Below are 19687 nucleotides of genomic sequence, written 5' to 3'. Positions count from 1 at the left end.
CCTGACGGTTATTCAGCGTAAATCATCAATTCTGCCACTTTTCGCTTTAAGAAGAAATAATGATTTAACAGTGTTTCACTTATATGACCTTCATTCTGTTGTGCTTTTTGGGGTTTCCTTTTTCTTTCAGTGTCTTATTTAGGTTTATGTCAGTGGTCTGCAAAGGCTCGATTCCCTTTGTCCGCACGCCTGAAACGCCTATATTGGACTCCTTTGTGTTCTTCCGTAACATAGTGACATCAACACTTACGCTTCTATTGGCTGGCTCTCAAACACATTGTACGTGATCGGTGCTGCAGCACAGGCAGTTTGAGAAAAATAAAGAGCTCAAAATACAAATATGAACCTGAAAATGGACATAATAGGGCCCCTTTAAGATAAATCCCCAAAGAAATTAAGCATTTAAATGATACAACACAGAAAAGTATTAAAGGTGGGGTAGGTAATTTCGGAGAAACCAGCTCAAGTGCGCTAGAATTTGAAAATACACAGCCGGAAAAAATCTGCTACTTCCTTACATAGTCCCTCCTCCAACACACACCAACGCGCACATGACCAACGAGATAAGTTTGTGCACAGATGGAAGGCTGACAGGCAGGTAGGCCATCCAGTTATTTTAGCCGGGCCGGCTAAAATGATTGGTCGTGCTTTTTACAGTACTACGGCTTCCACAGATGACGCAATCGGCACGTGGAAGTAGGCGTCCCGTATGTATTTATTGTCAAAGCACTTAAGATATTCATTACTATCGGGATGTTAAGAGCATTCCATGAAATATAACAAAGTGTATCTCGAGCTGGTTTCTCAAACTTACCTACCCCACCTTTAACTGTAAAAATGTTAACGGTCCCGTGTCATGCTTTTCTGGTTATTACCCGTCCCCTTGTGTGTTATGAAGGTTTTTATGCATGTAAACGGTCTGCAGTCACAAACCCTCAAAGTACACCCTGTAGCGAGTAAAACTCTAACACAGAAAAGACCTGTCTATGCTGCCCCAGAACGCCTCGTTTGAGATTTCTCATTTTCCATTGTTTGCTTCCTGGGTTCTGTGACGTGTGAACACCCAAATCAACAACAAATGACCAGATTGGCCCAAATGGATCAATCCGGAGCCCCTCACATACCAGGATCCCTTGGCTAGCTAACAGCGAGTCCCCATTGACTTGCATAGAGCTCCCTGAACACTGGTAATAGACGAGTTGGGATGGCGGAGAAATGCTCTCCGCAGACCCATGCTCACAGCGTTATAAACGTTTTTCTTACTCAATATCAAGCCACACTTATTGTTTTTACTTAGGCTGTGAGTGTTTGTTTGCGCTCAGGATGAGTTTCGCTTGTTCTCCTGTATCGCCGACCCGGAAACCTGTCCGCTCCTCGCAGAAGCGAGCCTCGCAGGGAGGGGGGGCAGGAGCTCCAACAAGGCGTGCAGGACAGAGAGTGAATACACATACTACTATACAGAGATGCTGTATGAGAAACCAATGTGATTTTGGAAATTTGCACAATTTAAATCTTGTACTTGTTTAGTATTATTCATTCTAGATCTAGATTGACACAAAACAAAACATGTGGAACGATTCCTCACATTGATAAATAATCCACTGGTTAAATAAAGAAGCCTGGAAGTGAAGTAACAAAATGTTTATTTAAAAATAACACGTACACAGTCATACCAGATTCTCCAGAACTCATCACTGACGATAACTTGAAATGTTGTAATGATAGAGCAGGATGTGACATAATCTAAAGACAAACTGCAGGAACATTCAGTAGTGATGTGGGGGGTGGTGTGGGTGTAGAAGGCACAGATTCAGGTTGCAGTGGGGGTGTTCAGTAGGGGTCGTTGAAGGGGTAGTGAGGATGTCCTGCATCCCGGGGAACACGCTTCTCTTCCACCTGCAACACCAGAAACAAACAGACATTTCTCTCTCGTACAGTAACATTCATCCTGGCAGTTTTCAAACCCAGTCCAGACTTTGAGGGCTTAAACCTATATATCTAATGCTTATATCCCGACAATCTAAATGAGGTTTGATTCGTCAGAAGGAGATCGTACCAGTATTTAAATTATTTTTAGATTTACCAGGACCGTGATGATCACAGCCTCACATATGTGACCTGCTCTATCGAAATCAGTCGCATTGACCCGAAGACACATTTTGAGTTGTATACACAGCTGGAAAGAGGATATTCCTAGCTTTCTAATGATATCAGGATTGTTTTTGAACTCCAAATATTAAGCGAAATATTTCACATTATATAATGACTGTCACTGATTCATCATTTTGAGAAAAAGGCCTTCAAAGTTTTCTCTTCTCTGGAATCCATCGATCTGATTGATTATTAGTGGAGCAAATTATCAAAATACTACGGAGGGAAGATATTTTCGTTTGGATTACTGGTCTGGGAGAAGCTCGCGAGTGTGTGTGTGTGTGTGTATACGTGTGTGTGTTTGTGTAATTTTGCGTTTGTGTGTATTGCGTTTGTTTCCCGGGGAAAACCCTCACGAGAAACACCGGCTGTTGTTATGCCTGCAGTGACGTTAAATTACTCCGTTCTCTGCTTGTATTTATGCCGTTACAAACTTCAAAGTTGTATTTATCATCTGAATTTGCCGAAACAAGTTTAATATTCTGAAAGCCAAGACTTTGTTTAATTGAAATCAGATGAAAACAAACTGTAACGGACCCTGCCGTGTTATTTATGATTACTCTACGCTTACATTCATAATGTCAGCGGAGGGAGGGGGGGCAGCGCTGCAGAAGAGCAGATTGCCTGTCATCTTCCCTTTACAAGCTTAAAGAATGTATTTATCGTGTGAGTTTGGACATAAAGGTTTCATATTCTGAAAGCCAAGACTTTGTTTGTTTAAAATCAAACAAAACACCCGAACCCCGAAAAAATAGTTTTTTAGACAAATCCACGTTTATTTTGAAATGAGCCGTTGCGACTTCCGACTGATTTGGATAGAGCGGGTCACATATTATCTCCAGGGTAAGAAGGGTTCTATAACTGTAGTCCAATAAAAGTTATTTTCCCATTATTATATTATTATAAGCATCAGAGTAGAGTAAGAGTAAGTTCATTCTTTTGTAGCTATGATAATGTTGTCATCTTTAAAAGGCCTGGACCTTAATGTTGCCGGATTCTAGCTTTGAGCAGCAGCAGAACCTTTAGGAGTTTAATGAACCTTCGTTCAAATATCCTGGTTTGTCTAGTATTATGTTTGCTTGACGAGAAATGTGATGTGTTCATTATTTTATAAAGTCATTCTAATACTAGAGATACTCTGGAGGAAGAAACCGTCCTGCTTCATATTGACCTGCACTGTATTGTGATGATTTGCCCCTTTTCTGCTTTACATGTAACATAAGGGATGTATTTGTGTTGGACTTGAACTTTCTAAAAACTAACCGCTGCAGCACATAAAGCCACTTACTTGGATCATTGGTACAATGTAGCGCCAGCCTTTGTTCAGGGCTGTGATATTTTTCATTTCCTCTGCTTCCAGGGTGAACTCAAACACCTGACAAGATAAAAAAAGAAAGAAACTTTATCAACACCAACCACCCCACAAGAGTTGCTTTGCTATTCTAAGCTACCCTTGTACATGAAATGCCATACACACATGCAAATCTTTTTCAGTTAAATGAGCTTTTAGCTACTTAAGGGCTAAATCTTAAATTCAGAGTATCTCTGCAAGAAGGCCATGTGTAAAATAATAGCCTCATGTTTCGAACAGCTGTGAGTGAGATGTTACTCCACCTGAATGTTCTCTTTGATCCGGGACTCCGTCACACTCTTAGGGATTGTCACCACTCCTCGTTGTGTCTGCCACCTGCATGTAAAACAGACTTCTGTTCAAATGTACTTACACTTAGGTGGGCAAAGTGCACTTCATACACTGCAAGAGCATCTAAAACTGTGCAGTATTGACGTAGTTACATCATGTACATTTGGCCTAAACGTTATACTCATATTCCTGTACTTTAGTTTGGATTTATAGTTTTAATTGTTCAAATAATGCAGTAGAAAAAACATCTGGAAATGTCTAAATTGATATAACAATTGCAATAGTGACTACAAAAAAAGGGACCATTTGAAAACTTGCCTAATTTAAACTTTCTTAAATGTCGCTTGATTTCACTTTAAATGTAAATGTTGTGTGTGCAACTTTTTGCCCCAAATCACTACTTTAATGTGTATTTTAACTGTCACATATTCAGCTGTCCTGCAACAGCCATTTTCCCTTTACTGTGGTTGCCTCTAATAACAACTTTAGGACTTAAATGCTAAATACAATCAGTTTAACAATAAAAAAGGGTTCTACAACTTTTTTAAACTGCCTGATATCGATGTATTAATGTGTACATTAGGTTCTTAAGTAAGCTGTTGGGCGCATGCCAACACTATGTGAAAACCTTTTATACATTTGAATTTTCTTAGACCATTTTAAGATCTCAAATAATTTCATTTCTTTGACCTTTAATAACTTTCATTTATTTATTTGCTTATTTTGTTGACACACTGTACCTCGTTGCATTTAAATATATTTAAAAACCGAAATGACTTTGCACACTAGTATAATGTAAGTAGTATCCTATGTTAGTAGTAATTTGGTCATTATAGTGTACACTAACTTATTCAGATCATATTATGTTTAATAAGAGATGTATTCCACTGTTGATATGTGTATATTTACTGTCTACATGTATTTGTTATTTGATTTGAATTCATGTGCAATCCTTATTAGGCATGCTGCTAAGACTACAACTATTTCCAAAATTGGAATCAATAAATCACATCTAATATAATCGAATCAAATCTAAAAATGAAGGACTTTAAGATTTAAATAAATCTAATCTTTAGCCTCTGTAAAAAACGTGTCGTTTTCTAAAAAAAGTAGGTACACTTGCTTATTGAGCTGCAATGTAATCAGCAGAGAGAGATCACCTGAGGATAATCTGAGCGGGCGACTTCTTGTATTTGTCTGCGAGGGAGGCCAGCACCGGCTCCTGAAGCAGAACCGGCTCACTTGGATCCTTCCAGGCCCGGTCCGGAGAGCCCAGCGGGCTGTAGCCCGTCATCACCAGGCCCCTGTCCCGACAGTGGGCCAGCAGCTCCACCTGGGCCAGGTAGGGGTGGCCCTCCACCTGCACAACACACACAGATACGTGTCAGTGTTCACATTCAACAAAGGAGTCAAATAAAGTTCTGATCCTCACACACTCCCTGTACCTGCAGCACGGTGGGCTTGATGCTAGCCACGGACAGGACGTCGTCTATCTGCCGGCTGTTGAAGTTGGACAGGCCGATGGATCGGACCAGGCCCTTCTCCACCAGCTTCTCCATGGCCGCCCACGTCAGCTTGTAGTCGATGTCGTCATACAGCATGGTGCCGTCCTCCTTCCTGGGGAAAGGAGCATCTCCTCGTCTGGGAGATACAGAGTGGGAGCCAAAAATAAAAAAAAAGATGAAAAAGTGGGTGGAAAAGGTGTACGCCTTGTTCTGGTGATTACAGTTGAATTTCTTGAGTTTGTTGTTATAATCATTTGGGCACCACTGCCCCATAATCATGCCACTCATGTACACTCCCGGTACGTCCACATGGTTCCGTCACGTTGAAGCTTGACGGTGGGCGTGTCTGGCGTGCGACCAACAACCAATCACATTAATCTCCCGCCCCGGACACACAAGCACGCGGTTTGATTGGCTAGAGCTTGTACTGGCATATGATTTGATTGGCTGGCGCTTCCGTTGACACTTTAAAAGTTGAACTTTTCTCAACTTTCAGCGCGAGCAACGGAGGCAAAGCGACGCGGCGTAACCACAATGCAGTTCGGCAAACCGTGACGTAACCCCTTTAAAAGTGAATGGGGTGCGTCTCCGTTGAAGCACGCAACGCTGCCGTGTGGACGCACTGTAAGACAGTGGATTTTCTCTTCCAGTTTCATGTTTTACTTTAAGACCCTTCCCTTAGTTTGCCATGACATCTGATAAAAGCATAGCTGACTGGAGTCATTTCATTTAAATGACTCACTCTTTGTCTTGATCCATTACTTGAATGAGTTACTTGCTAACAATGTTGTTAAAACTCACCTAGCAAGAAGCGCATTCATTTTTATTAAGAACATGTGATGTTGGTGCCCTCTTGTGGCGGAAATGAATAATACAACAACACCAAAAATTCACACGAAAACCTTTTTCAAAAGCAGATGAAAAATACCTTATAGAAATTGGAAAAAAAGAAAACACTCTTGCAGAAAGGTTTTTTCCATATCAAAGTAATAAACACAGGGGAGTTCACTGATTGAATTGAAAATGGATCATCAGAATTTCCTTTCCCTCAATCCCCTCTCAGTGCTTCCGTGGACAGACTGAAGTAGAACATAAGTAAAACTATATTTTTGCTTTTCATTTATTTCCTCAATAAAAAGGAGTCTAGCTATTGTCAAAGAAAAATATTTTCAAAACCCATGACTCTGGGCTTGATATGCAAAGATAATTAACTCGTTATGTCAGGAACACAAGGTGGTTTCCTGAGGATAACGAGGTAATCCTGTCCGCATTGGACCTTGGAGGAAGGGGCGCTCACTGGAAGGCGTTGGGCCAGTGGATGAGGTAGAGATCCAGGTACTCCAGCTTCAGGTCCTTCAGGGTCTTCAGGAGGGCGGGCTCCACGTCCTCCTGGTGATGCCGGGTGTTCCACAGCTTGGATGTGATGAACACGTCCTCTCTTCTCAGGGCCTTATGCACGGATAACATGTTAGGATATTGTTTGATTTAGTTTGATTTTAATGCAGTTTTGGTGAAGCTGTTTTACCTTGCCGGGGCTGAACGTCTCCTGTAAGGCTTCTCCGATCTCCTCCTCGTTGCCATAGATGGATGCACAGTCGATGTGACGGTACCCAGCCTCCAATGCCCAGATAACTGCCCGTTTCACCTGTGTGGTGGAAAAAGGGAGAGCGCTGTTGGTTGGGAAATGCTATCACATGTTTTATTGTTGGCCACTAGGGGCAGCAGAATGTGCAAAACTGACTTATTATCTTAAGTTCATATGGTGATCTTGTCAATAAGCAGTCAGCTAATGCATATTATTTATTACAATTGTAGTCATGAATACACATCATTTACATTACACAGCAAGAACCATCAAAAAAGATAAGAGGTTGGAAATGTGCACAATATATAATTACAATATATGCAGTGGCGTATTCATTTTAATAGGATACTATTGCTGAATTGTTTCAAAGGGATTGGCTTCTGACAGTTAAATGACTCTAGCTACCAAAGGGCAGCTGTTTTAGGAAAATCATCTGGAAGAGAGAAATCCTATTAAACCTGTTATAAAAGTGCCGCCTCTACCTTTCCTGGCTCACTCTTCCATGTTCCCAGTCCGATCAGGGGCATCTTCCGCCCCGTGTTGAGAACTGCAAAGTCATTCATGCCTGTGAGAAGCACCTTGGAGGGACAGAGAGGAATCAGTCGGTGAGGGGAGCTGCTCGGCGTACTCAGGGCTTTAAAGCTGCAGTAACATAAATACTTGTGTATGCTGCTCTTGCTCTTTTTGCATATCATGTATTTTGTTTTTGCTATGTTTGTCAAATGTAATCTTCTTAAATGTTTTATGTGAGGGACTGCAGATGGAAATGAGCTCAAAGCTAAATCTAGCACTGTTACGCTTGACACATTTGAATGTTTTAAGCATTACTGTGCATGGTCCCTGCCAAATAAACGATTAAATAAATATCGTATTAGCTTTCTGAAGCCATTCAGACTGACACTGGAGATTTTCACTGTTCCACAATCTGTAAGAGATAAATACAACAAGCTACCAGAGGCTGCCAAATTACAAACATTTGGTAAAGGGAATAACTGTCTATACAACAAAAACATCACTAGAATAAAAAATAAAGATTTCTAAACACCATCTGACTAGGAATGCACAATGACATTGGCACAACACCGATATTGGCAGATGAAATCTCTATCAGCTGGTAATTACATTTTCTCCAATACGACAGACTGCTATGTTTAAAGGGCTTATATAATGATCATTTCTTCAAATGTTGTGCCTATACTCTGACATGTCCCCATGCTTTAATGTTCAAAAAGCTCTTCTCATACTGCCTGTGCTACAGCCTCTCTATTCATCAAAGCTCTAAAACCATCTAAATTTACTGATAAAGCTATGTATATGACATGCGGATGAACAATTCAGAGATGTTCTCATTCTGAAGTCGCCATGAATGACCTGCATTAACCAAAGTTATACTCCTTTCTGAATTTGGAGAAGGGATTGAGAGCAGGATATAAGTCTGAAACAAAAACAACCCGACTGTCCGAGGAAGAGGGGGAAGTGCTGCTGACTTGCATTTCCCTCAAAAGTCACCAGACTGAACCGAGTAACCTGATAACACACTGCTGACAGAGAGATAACATACATTACTTTAATCAAAGCATAAGATAGAAATCACTGCATATGGCATCACGGAGCAAACACTTTGCCTCCCATAGGAGAGGTGAAGTCCCTCCCCTTCCGGGGGACCTCATTTCGGAAAAATTATGTATTGAAGTCAATGGAGAGAGAAAGATTATCTTTTGATCCCGTTTGAATTGTGCCACGAATTACAGATATGATGTTTGTTCATTTGAAAGATAATTTTGCAAGTCGAAAAAAATAAAATGTCGTAAAACTGTGGAGCAACACATTTGTTTGTGTGAAACCGCTCAATGAACTACATCTTTCGTCTCGCACCACACACCAAGACGGCCGCCACGTTGGCACATTTCACTTCTTTCTTTCCGAAAGAGGCGAAAAGTATTAAAAGAGGTGAAAATCACTACAAGTCTGGCCATGTTGAGAGCTGTACATACACACAAGGGGACTTAGTCGGTTCCGTAAGAGCCAGCATGCGGGACCGGGACTCTGGGATTTGTAGTCTTTCTAGATGCGTATTTTTCATAGTCTTATATTTCAACAGTTTTACGACAAACTGTCACTTTTTTGACATGGAAATTATTTTTTAAGATTGACAAACGTCATATTTGTAATTCGTGGCACAATTCAAACGGGATCGAAAGAATTTCTCTCCCCACTGACTTCAATAAATACTTTTTCCGAAATAAGGTCCCGTGGACCGGAAGTAGATGGGCGTGACTTCGCCGCTATACTACAGAACTCTAAAAACCCTAAAAGGCCATGTTAGAAGTATTTGTTTTAACAGACTCTTATCAACCAAATCAAGGCCATAAGTAAAACTGCTTTTTATTATTAAAAAATAAATAAATTGAGATCTCATATCCAGAAAAGATTTATGTAAAGTTATTCATGCTTTTTCTTCAGCAGGATGAACAGATGTTGTTTCTTGTTCCAGAAGGACCAGCGCATTCAATGTCTGTCTTTAGGCCTTTGTTCAACCGGAGACATTTATGCCCCATGTTTTATTCAAATATGTGTAGTAATCCTGTAGAAGTGGTAGAATTTCACATGAAAAAATCTTTACAGGAGTTTTAAACAATAAGTGTTGTACATACATGTATTTGCTGTTCACTTCTTCTGTTAAACTGGAATTCAAAACTGGAATGCTTTGGGTTGATTTAAGCTGCACTTTTATCCTATTACAACATTCCGGTAGATGCCCTCTAAAGTCATGTTGGTCTCCTTCAGTCTATTCAGCTCCAACAGACTCTGTGTTTTCTCTATTTCTCACGTCCATGTATTATTTTACTTGTAAATCCTGTATATTTTATTTGCAGGACAAAGATTCCCAACGACGTATTTCCCATTGCACATATACAGTATAAGACTAGGGGGAAAGCATCTTATTCAGGAAAATGTGGATTTTAAATGGCTAACATTAGTGTGTTTTGCAGAGGTCCACGAGTATGGAATGGGATTGATAAGACCATATAAATGTATTTGTCTGTCTTTAAAAAGTGCCTTACGCAGCAGTGTCTTTGGTCCAAAATGCATGTAATTTGTACCATTATCTTCCCTTGTAATGTGTCTGTGTTTACTATATCTTACTCATTTTGAACAGAAGTTTAAACAATAAAATTAATGTTTTGTGACCATTTTGTCCCAAAACGTAGTCTGTCTGTCAGCAGCAGCTCATTTCCTGGAAAGTCACGCTCAACATTCCGCAGAACTGACTGAGCTCGAGCTCTTTATACATCAGAACCGTACAAAAAAAGACAATCCTTATAATAACACCTAGACAAGATTAGCAAACAATGGCTAAAGCAATATGCAGAAATAACACAAGAGCCCAGAGAGTGGGCCCTATCGGTGCTCGCTACATTTATGTTTTAGCTAGAAAACAAAAACTGCCCATCGGACACAGTTCACCGCTCCAGCCCGTGGTAAAATAACAGCTAGCTAACATTAGCTTAATGTGGAAAACTTGTACTTAACTTTTCGTTTATTTTCGCCCTTAAATGTTAGCCATTTATTAGCCACTTTATCGACTTACTCACCCGCTTGCCAGTATCAAAACATAAAGGACGGAGCATGTATTTTAGGAGCTGACATTTAAATACCTGCATACTCGAGCGGTTCAGCTCATCTGACAAATTACATAGCAGTGACCGGTCAGCAGCGGCTGCCCCATCTTCTGTTTAGTGAACTCACCGTTTCAAGGTTTTAAAAACTGCAAATTCCAACAAGGAGCCCTTCGTGTAGTCCTCCTGAACAGGACAAATATGCAAGAGTTTTGTTTTCTGCCAAATGTTCAAAAACACCACCTCATTTTGTTGACGTTTCCCTTTCCGGGAGGATGACGATTTCTCTATTTCCGGTGGAGACATTTCCCAGACCTTATGCAGAGATGCCAGAGAAAGGTTTTTGCTGAGCTGGAGATAACAATATTTGTGATAGTGTATCCTTTGGAAATTCAATATTTTGGAGTGAGTTTTGACAGTTCGGATAAAACACTGAGTTTGAAAACACAATGAGGTTCAACTTATTTACTTATCATGTGCACAAAAATTACTTAATCACAGTGGTGTAAAGTGCAACTCAGTAGATTTACTCAAGTACTGTACCTAAGTACAATTTTGAGGTAGGCCTACTTGTACTTTACTTGAGCAGTTCCGTTTTATGCTACTGAGTACTTCTACTCCACTACAATTCAGAGGTAAATCGTGTACTTTTACTACATGTACTTAGTAGTCTAGTACCTTTAGTTACTTTACAGATTTGGATTAGTGATGTGAAATATAATCAACGCTTAAATAAGATTTTAGTTACACCTGGAGTAAATTCACAAGCTACCCTGAATTTTACAGTGTTATTAAAAGCAGTACCTTTACCAGCTTTGATGACACTTTAATGATCAATAATTATAATCAAAACATATAATATTTTTCTGAAATGGGCCAATCTGCAGAACAAGTACTTTTACTTTTGGTACTTTAAGTATATTTTGTTGCTAATACTTTTGTACTTTTACTTGAGTAACATTTTGAATGCAGGAGCTTTACTTGTCACAGAGTATTCCTACACTCTGGTACTTCTACTTTTACAAGATCTGAATAATGTTCCACCTCTGCAAGATCACACAATTACGAAGCAGCGGTTGGCAATATAAATCTTAAATCTCAGGTTTGCAAAAAAAAGCTATATGCATACAAAAAGATCATGCAGGTAAAGACTACAACTAAAACATTTAAATAATGCAACTTCAAAAAGGGACACAATAAATCATAAATAAAGTATCTAATATATTAAAAATAATAATAAGATGTTTTATTTTTTATCATGAGTTTTAAAGTCAGAATTTACTCTCAAATTCAATGAGAGTAAGCTATTGTTTTTTTTTGCCAGACTGTGCCGTTAATGCCTCTGATTATAAAAACAACTTGAAAAATAGTCAACATTAAAAGGAAGACAGTGTTGTAATAAAACTTGTAATTTTGTCCATATTTTTGACCCTTCTGCTGTTTACGATTAACTGGAAACTCCTGTGTTATTTTTTTAAATAAGACCACAGGAATAATTTAGTAACACACACAACATATTAGAGCTGAGAGGGGTTGGATGTCTTTCTATGGCCAATGAGGTATTTTTCGATGAAGCTGGCAGCATCAAAAAATAGTAAACCTTACAACACTGATAAGAGGATTTATATGTGCAACCAATTAGACAGGGGTTTTGCCTGTTCTCAACTGGAGCACATTGTATTTTACCTATAGAAAAATGAAATGGCAACATAAATGTTAGCCACGTTTACATGCAGGAGTATACAAAACGTTTAAAAAAATGTTTAAATAAACAGCATACTGTTTCTTTCCTTCTTTGCAAATTCTACTCTCATAATGCACTGTGAACTGTGTAGAGCTTTAATTTTACTAAATAGAAAGAAAGATAGATAGATAGATAGATAGATAGATACAGTAGATAGATAGATAGATAGAGTTACGTTTCCTCCTGGACTAGGGGTACAAAGGGAAGTAGCACAAATATAAAATAGCCGGGAGAGAGACAAGAGGAGAGGAAACTGATTGCTGAAGCCACAGAGTGATGTTTTAATTAACAAAAGAAAAAGAGGCTCGCCAGAAATGTTTCAAAACAAACTTATGGTAACTCAAAACAACTTTCTCATAAAAGAAAGTGACTAACTTAAAACAATACACAATGATAAACTGGAGCACATCTCCTAACAATAAACAAAACACAGGTTAAACTAGGCCTCACACAGAGACACTACACAGAGACACTACGACACTACGACACTACACAGAGACACAGGGACACGACACAGGGACACTACACAGAGACACTACACATGCTGCACACATGCAGCCAGAGGAGAAGGAGAGAGCAACTGCAGCCTTCCTCAGGTCCTTATGGAGGCCCTGATTGGGGATTGGGAGCACCTGAGGGAGAGGGTGCACCTGGAGGGAGACAATCAGTGGCAGAGGGGGAGGGAGAGGGAGAGAGACACACACACACACACACCAGCACCCACTACAGCACGTAACAGATAGATAGATAGTTTATGTCATTCACCAATGAAAGTGGTTTATGATATTGCTAATATCTTAGACAAAAAGCAGAGTTGTGCAGTTCTGTTAATTGATCTTTCCAAAGCGTTCGATACCGTCGGTCATCATATCCTGAAGCAGAGGCTGGCCAGTATCGGCATATCCAGCCATGCAGTGAGGTGGTTTGTGAACTACCTCTCTGAAAGGTCCCAATGTGTCACGTCAAATAGTCACGTAAAGTTAACATTTATTAAAATACATCAATATGAAACATATGAAACATAACTGTAAACAGATTTACTTTTTCTTTATGGATATTTTACAAATCACTTCCCTTTTAAACTTTATTCTTTTTTTACTGTCATATAGTATTTCATAACTGTTTTTCATTTATTCTCTTATTTTTTGATAACTATAATGATCATATAAACGTGTGCCTCGGAAATAATTGTTTACATTAATGGTTACCAAAACGTTTGAGACCTGGCCACTATCTCGCTAGCACCAGAAGCTAACAACAACGATCTCCGGTACTGATTCTCTCTCTCTCTCTCTCTCTCTCTCTCTCTCTCTCTCTCTCTCTCTCTCTCTCTCTCTCTCTCTCTCTCTCTCTCGCACACAAAATGGCTCGTTCCACACACACATAGAGCCGAGATTGAATGAAACACAGAGACCCAGACGTACTTGTACTGTATCATATTATTTTCGAATCAATAATCTTTCAAATTATGATTTTTCTTTTTTTTCAAAACCATTTTTCCTCCTGGTCTCTCGGTCATCGAGTGCCAGAAGGGTTCCAATGCGGAAAATGTAAGGCGGGGCCTCTCGTATGACGCACACCTGCACACTTGTTCGCCTGTTCCACTCTTCGTTTTCTGAATGCCAGGAAGTATTCTTGCCTCGCCTCTAAAGCAAGACGCTCGGAAGACATGTGCTACCAAGCAAGCGTACTCAAGATTGAGAAACACCCACGAACATCCAGAAAGGACGAGGCGGACTGTCTGTGATGGGCTAACGTTGTATATGCTCTGACCGTCCACACTCACAACAACGGCCTATACAGACATAAATAAACCAGCGACAGTATTCGCCATGACACAGACAGCCTGTGGTTTGTACTTGTTTAACTTTTGTCTAGTTTCTGAACAGATATGAAGAGCTGTGAGCTCTGAGGGCTAACACCTAACGGCTGATGTTGGTTTTGTGTTTCGCATCGAAGATGACGTCAGGGCTCCGCCTACACTGCGTTACTAGAGATACTACCCCAGTTCCTAAACTGTAATGGAAACGCAGAATAAAGTGAGCCTGGCCTAACAAGGCATAACGAGCCCAGCGATACCGTACTAAGCCGAGCGAGGCCCTGCAGTGGAAAAGCGCCATTAGTTATTTTCAAACCTCGCCACAAATGCACATCTGCCCGTCTGATCAAGTTAGTCTCACGGCATTTCGTGTTCACCAACACGATTTTTAATCTATTGATTCGTGTTCACCAACACCATTTTTAATCTATTGATTCGTGTTCACCAACACAATTTTCCCCTTTTTTTCGTGTTGCACAGCACGATTTTAAAAGCAATGTATTTCTATTGGTAGGAATCGAAACTGGATCGAACGCCGCCCCCCCCCCAACAATTAGAAGTTGCCAGTATTAAACACAAATTATTAGCCAATTAAAATGAACCGATTAAACATCTCTCTGACACAGTTCAAACGCATTTCAAGTGGAAGAATTGTTCGTGTCTCCTCTTCGTGTCTCGGGAAGCTGGAAGCTGTATTATTTTCAAAAAATTAAAAAATATATATATTTTTTTAACCATAACGGGTACTTTACACAACATTGAGTCAAACTTATCCTTGTTTTAATCCTTGTTTTATTTATGTTAAATTGTTGTTGTCGGTTAATTTTCCATTTTATTTATTTTGGTTTAAGATATCATTATTTTTTATTTATTATTATCATGTTAGATGTTTAAACTTTTCTGCATTTTATAAGGCAATATATACTTTTTTGTTTTTGTCCGTAGGCTACTTAGGTTATTAAAGAGTTATCGTGTCAAAATTTAGGAAATGTATTAATATTTTATTGTATAATCGGTACAGGAAATTACATCATTCAGAGCACCACCTATTGGCCAAAGACGCTGCCACCGGCATTGCGATCCATCCTCTGACAAAGTAAGTTGGGTCACTAAAGTCTGATACATGTTTTGCTTAGATTTAATAATTGGGGCTTTTTTTTAAGCCTTTACTCGCATGGTTCATCATACACAACTGTTCTAAGTCTGAGAAATGCTTTCGCCATAATCAGCAAAGCAACATTAATGTGAAATTATTCTTGCGGGCGGCTAGCTAGCTAACTCATGTTCAACATAAGCTTAAACTAGTTTAGCTACATTTCTATCAGTTCATAAATGGTGTGTGAAAAATATTTGTCTTAATTACGGCTACATACGTCGCGTCGGTGTTAAAGTGTGAGTTATACGTTATCATAATCGCTTTTGTTTTACACATGACAGTACTAACCCTGGCCGACATTTTAATATATGTTTGGGGGGGAGGGGCATAGTCCACGTCCATGTGCTTGTTACGCGTATGAAACAGGAAATAAGTAAATTAACTCAGTCTGTCTAAAGTAGTTAAACCGTCACAATGTGCATTTAAAAAAGCTAGTTTCACTACATGATTCACTTTTTCTGTTCTCTCCTGCAGCTCCTGTACCCACACCACAAACCCATACACTGATCTACACCATCATAAAACCAACAGCACTTTTAAGAGCCAAACTCAACCTATCTCCCTATCTCCCTATCTAGCTCTCTTATATCTATCATCTGTTTCTTTATTCACCCTTCTATCTATGCTGTGTACTTCTCTACTTTCCTGTGTTTGTCAGTCTGTCTGTTTGTTTGTAATCCCGTGTTAATCATGCCAGGTGGGTCTACAAAAAAGACATGTCCCTTCTGTCAGAACATTTTATTTTGTGCACAGAAGATCTGCGGACATTGCCTTAAGGAGCAGCCAAAAAAGCCGCGCCTTGAGAAGAAGCTCAAGAGGTTTGATGAGAAGCGAGGGGGTTGGGTGTCAGGGAGGAAGAAGAACCACATCATTGCTTCCATCAAGGATGAAGCCATTATCTTCAACCCAGTCTCATGGCATTTCGTGTTCACCAACACGATTTTTAATCTATTGATTCGTGTTCACCAACACGATTTTCCCCTTTTTTCGTGTTAGACAGCACGATTTTAAAAGCAATGTATTTCTACTGTTAATGTGTTTCGTGCCTGCAGCACGTCTTTTTCTCCGGTCGGGTCGTGGAAGACCGGAAGCTGTGTGGTTCATAAAAACATGTTCTTACTCAATATCAAGCCACAATTATTGCTTTTATTTTAAATCGTATAATTTCGGACTTTTGTTTCCGTCTGTGAGGGAAATAAATGGGGCTCAGAGCCTCAGAACACTGAAATCTGTATTTTTTAAATCTTTTTTTCCTTCTAATTTGTTATTCTTTTCAAAATAACACACTGTTATTTACTCACCAATAACACACAATTATCCTTGCTTTTATTTATTGGTTTAATTCCATAATCTCGGGCTTTGTTGGCGTCCTTCAGGAACTGAATTTCAAAATAAAAATAACCGGAAACAGATGTAGGCATTTCGAGCGCTTACCCAAGATCCTCAGCTATGGTTTAAGCTCGCTGATTTGGATGTTTTAGCCGCAATGCATGCTGGGATTTGGTGTTTATATGATATGAAATCCGGAAAATATTTTAAAATAATACTTAATTCCGAGTGTTCTTGCTTTTCTCTTTGAAAGTCATCACATAACGGCATTGTAATACACGGTCCGGCTGCATTACATATTACAGATCTGCCGTAGTTCTTTATTTATAGAGCCCTGATGAGAAGACCTTTGGAAAAACTGGAAGAAATGCCGCCGAAACTGAATACTTAACGTGGATCATAAATATATCAACAATTAAACAACATCTTCAATTTCTCTTCACACAATACGTCTCCTTGCAATATCAACCTTAATTCGGCTGACTTTTATATTTGATCTAATTCGTAGATAGGTTATATTTACACCATAACGGTGCACAGCTGATATAAAAGGACTTTGATTTTCTTTGAATATAAGAATGTAAATACTGAGTCTGAAATAGTATAGCAATATGCTATAAAATTATGTGAAAACATGTATAAAACTACACATCTTCAGATGTTGTACATACATAAGTGTCCTACACTAATAATACAAAGTTATTATAGCTGTGTGGACCTTGTGTGCACCGCCTAGTGGTTAAAGCACGTTATTGAATTATTGTTTTTATGTGTTATATTTGATTAAAAAAATATTAAGAGTACATACTTTCATAGGGGGAAAGTAGAAGGTCTGTGATAGAAATATAGAATATAAAACATCAAGAAGATACTGTAAGTGATCTCTACAATATAGTAACAGTTTAGTGCCAGATGTACAAAGATATTAATAGGAGGATGTGCAAAACAGAAAAACGAATTAACCTTTATTTAAACATTAAATAATACTTTAGATTAAGGTCCTCTTTTAAATAAGAAAAAAACTTTGGGGGTATCTACAGATAAATATTAAGCTTGACAAAGTACTTAACGTCTAATATATTGCTTTCCTGCAATGTTAACTATGTTGAAGCACTTATTTTAACTGATATTATACATATGAACTATACTCTTATGTATGTAGATAGTATAAGAAATGTGCAGAATATGACAGTTTAATGGTGGAGGTACAAACCCATGTTGATAGATGTCTTGTAATGTGCTGTTGAGGAACCTGTGACCCAAGATTTTCATTCATTGCATACACCGTAGTTTTGTATATGATATGTCAATAACCTTTGAAAATCTTGAAATCTTGAAAGGGATGTGCAAAATAGCCATTATACAGTCTTTAATTAACTATTTGTATAGAATAACGAGTAATGAATATACTTTATTACTCGTTTCCATTCATGTAAATTGCAGATAAATGTTTAGTCTTCTCAAGCACCAACTATCAAATATCTCTCCTGATTGTTGGCACTTGGCAATCAGGTTAACCTCTGAATTGTGGAGTAGAATTACAAAGTAACAATGAGCTGTCATGTGGGTATATATTAATGCTGCGCATTATGGACACAAGCGATTTTCACCCATTTATTAATTATATGTTTTACATTTGATAACGCCAATGTGTTTAATACTGGCAACTTTTAATTGTGGGAAAAACGAAAACGTTCAGTAGAGACGTCCCATGGAACATTTTGCGAAACACAATAGCCAGCATGTGTAGTTCTGGGGGGGGGGGCGTTCGATTCCAGTTTTGGATAGTCTGGCGTGGTTTTGTTCCATTTCAAACCTTGGCGCACTGCCACTCCAACATCCAATCCCAGCGCTTGAAGATTAATCACGGGGACTGTAGTCCTAAACGATAGCTGGGGATTATGGGTAGTGTAGTGTCTTCGGCCATCCTAAACTCCTAGAGGCCTACGTCTGTTTCCGGTTATTTTTATTTTGAAATTCAGTTCCTGACGGACACCAAAAAAGCCAGAGATTATGGAATTAAACCAATAAATAAGAGCAAGGATAATTGTGTGTTATTGGTGAGTAATTAACAGTGTGTTATTTTGAAAAGAATAACAAATTAGAAGGAAAAAAAGATTTAAAAATACAGATTTCAGTATTCTGAGGCTCTGAGCCCCATTTATTTTCCTCACAGACGGAAACAAAAGTCCGAAATTATACGATTTAAAATAAAAGCAATAATTGTGGCTTGATATTGAGTAAGAACATGTTTTTATGAACCACACAGCTTCCGGTCTTCCACGACCCGACCGGAGAAAAAGACGTGCTGCAGGCACGAAACACATTAACAGTAGAAATACATTGCTTTTAAAATCGTGCTGTGCAACACGAAAAAAAGGAGAAAATCGTGTTGGTGAACATGAATCAATAGATTAAAAATCGTGTTGGTGAACAAGAAATGCCATGAGACTGGGTTGTTATCTTGGTATGTACACTTTTTACTGTATGTTAAGGCCCGGACACACCAAGCTGACACCAAAGAACTGACACAGACGGACCCTGACTGTTTGCCAATATATTGGGCCAGGATCAAGTTGAATGTTGTTTTTATATACATTTATGTCTTAATGATGTTTGTATCTTATTAGCCAATATACACTTTGATATCAACTTCAAATATAGATATTATTGCAAAGGTATTATTTAATATTCTCTTTTCTTTCAATTTTAGAACTACTCTTATCTTAACTTTCACAGCCAAGGGACACTATTTTAATTTAACTACATATTTAAATAAACAGAGCACTTCCTTCACTTCCATGTTGTGTTCCATTCTTGCTTATGTACACACTTTTAGACCTTAAAGGTAGGGTATGTACATTTGACAAACCGGCTTTTGATCGCTAGAATTTGAAAATGCACAACCGGAGAAAATCTGCCACTTCCTTATAGAGCCCCTCCTCCAACACACACGAACGCGCACATGACCAATGAGGGCACGAGATAAGTTTGTGCGTAGATGGAAGGCTGACAGGCAGGTTGGCCATCCAGTTACTTTATCCGGGCCGGCTCAGATGATTGGTCGTGCTTTTTACAGTATTATGGCTTCCACAGATGACATTTTTTTATGGATTTTTTTTTTTAATGGATTTTT

At 38.9% G+C, this 19687-nt stretch overlaps 1 protein-coding gene across 4 annotated transcripts; it reads right to left on the bottom strand.

The window, feature by feature from the left end:
* Positions 1–1626: 1626 nt before the first annotated feature.
* On the bottom strand, positions 1627–10792 carry akr1a1b (aldo-keto reductase family 1, member A1b (aldehyde reductase)). 4 transcript variants are annotated; one of them, XM_079666514.1, is made up of 9 exons: positions 10634–10792; positions 7366–7448; positions 6824–6943; positions 6596–6747; positions 5239–5434; positions 4954–5153; positions 3766–3838; positions 3440–3526; positions 1627–1896 (listed from the first exon to the last, which is right to left on the bottom strand). In XM_079666514.1, exons 2-9 carry the CDS (start codon positions 7444–7446, stop codon positions 1831–1833), a joined length of 975 nt encoding a protein of 324 aa, XP_079522640.1. In that variant the 5' UTR covers positions 7447–7448; positions 10634–10792; the 3' UTR covers positions 1627–1830. The 4 variants fall into 4 exon arrangements, with proteins under 4 accessions (XP_079522640.1, XP_079522639.1, XP_079522637.1 ...); XM_079666513.1 differs by having other exon boundaries at positions 7366–7461; positions 10634–10791; XM_079666511.1 differs by lacking the exon at positions 10634–10792 and adding an exon at positions 10480–10569 and having other exon boundaries at positions 7366–7461.
* Between the last annotated feature and the right edge of the window lie 8895 nt (positions 10793–19687).

Source organism: Notothenia rossii (genome assembly GCF_949606895.1).
Source record: "Notothenia rossii genome assembly, chromosome: 1".
NCBI classification, from domain to species: domain Eukaryota; kingdom Metazoa; phylum Chordata; class Actinopteri; order Perciformes; family Nototheniidae; genus Notothenia; species Notothenia rossii.
This window is presented reverse-complemented; position numbering and strand designations above follow the sequence as displayed.

Bases quoted from the DNA above. Each gene is read 5' to 3' on its own strand.
- akr1a1b (XM_079666511.1), bottom strand. From the start codon at position 10,548: ATGCAGGTATTTAAATGTCAGCTCCTAAAATACATGCTCCGTCCTTTA. The intron at 5,435-6,595 runs GTGAGCGCCCCT...TGTATCTCCCAG, and splicing joins CACTGGCCCAACGCCTTCCA to ACGAGGAGATGCTCCTTTCC. The intron at 5,154-5,238 runs GTACAGGGAGTG...TGTGTTGTGCAG, and splicing joins TCAAGCCCACCGTGCTGCAG to GTGGAGGGCCACCCCTACCT.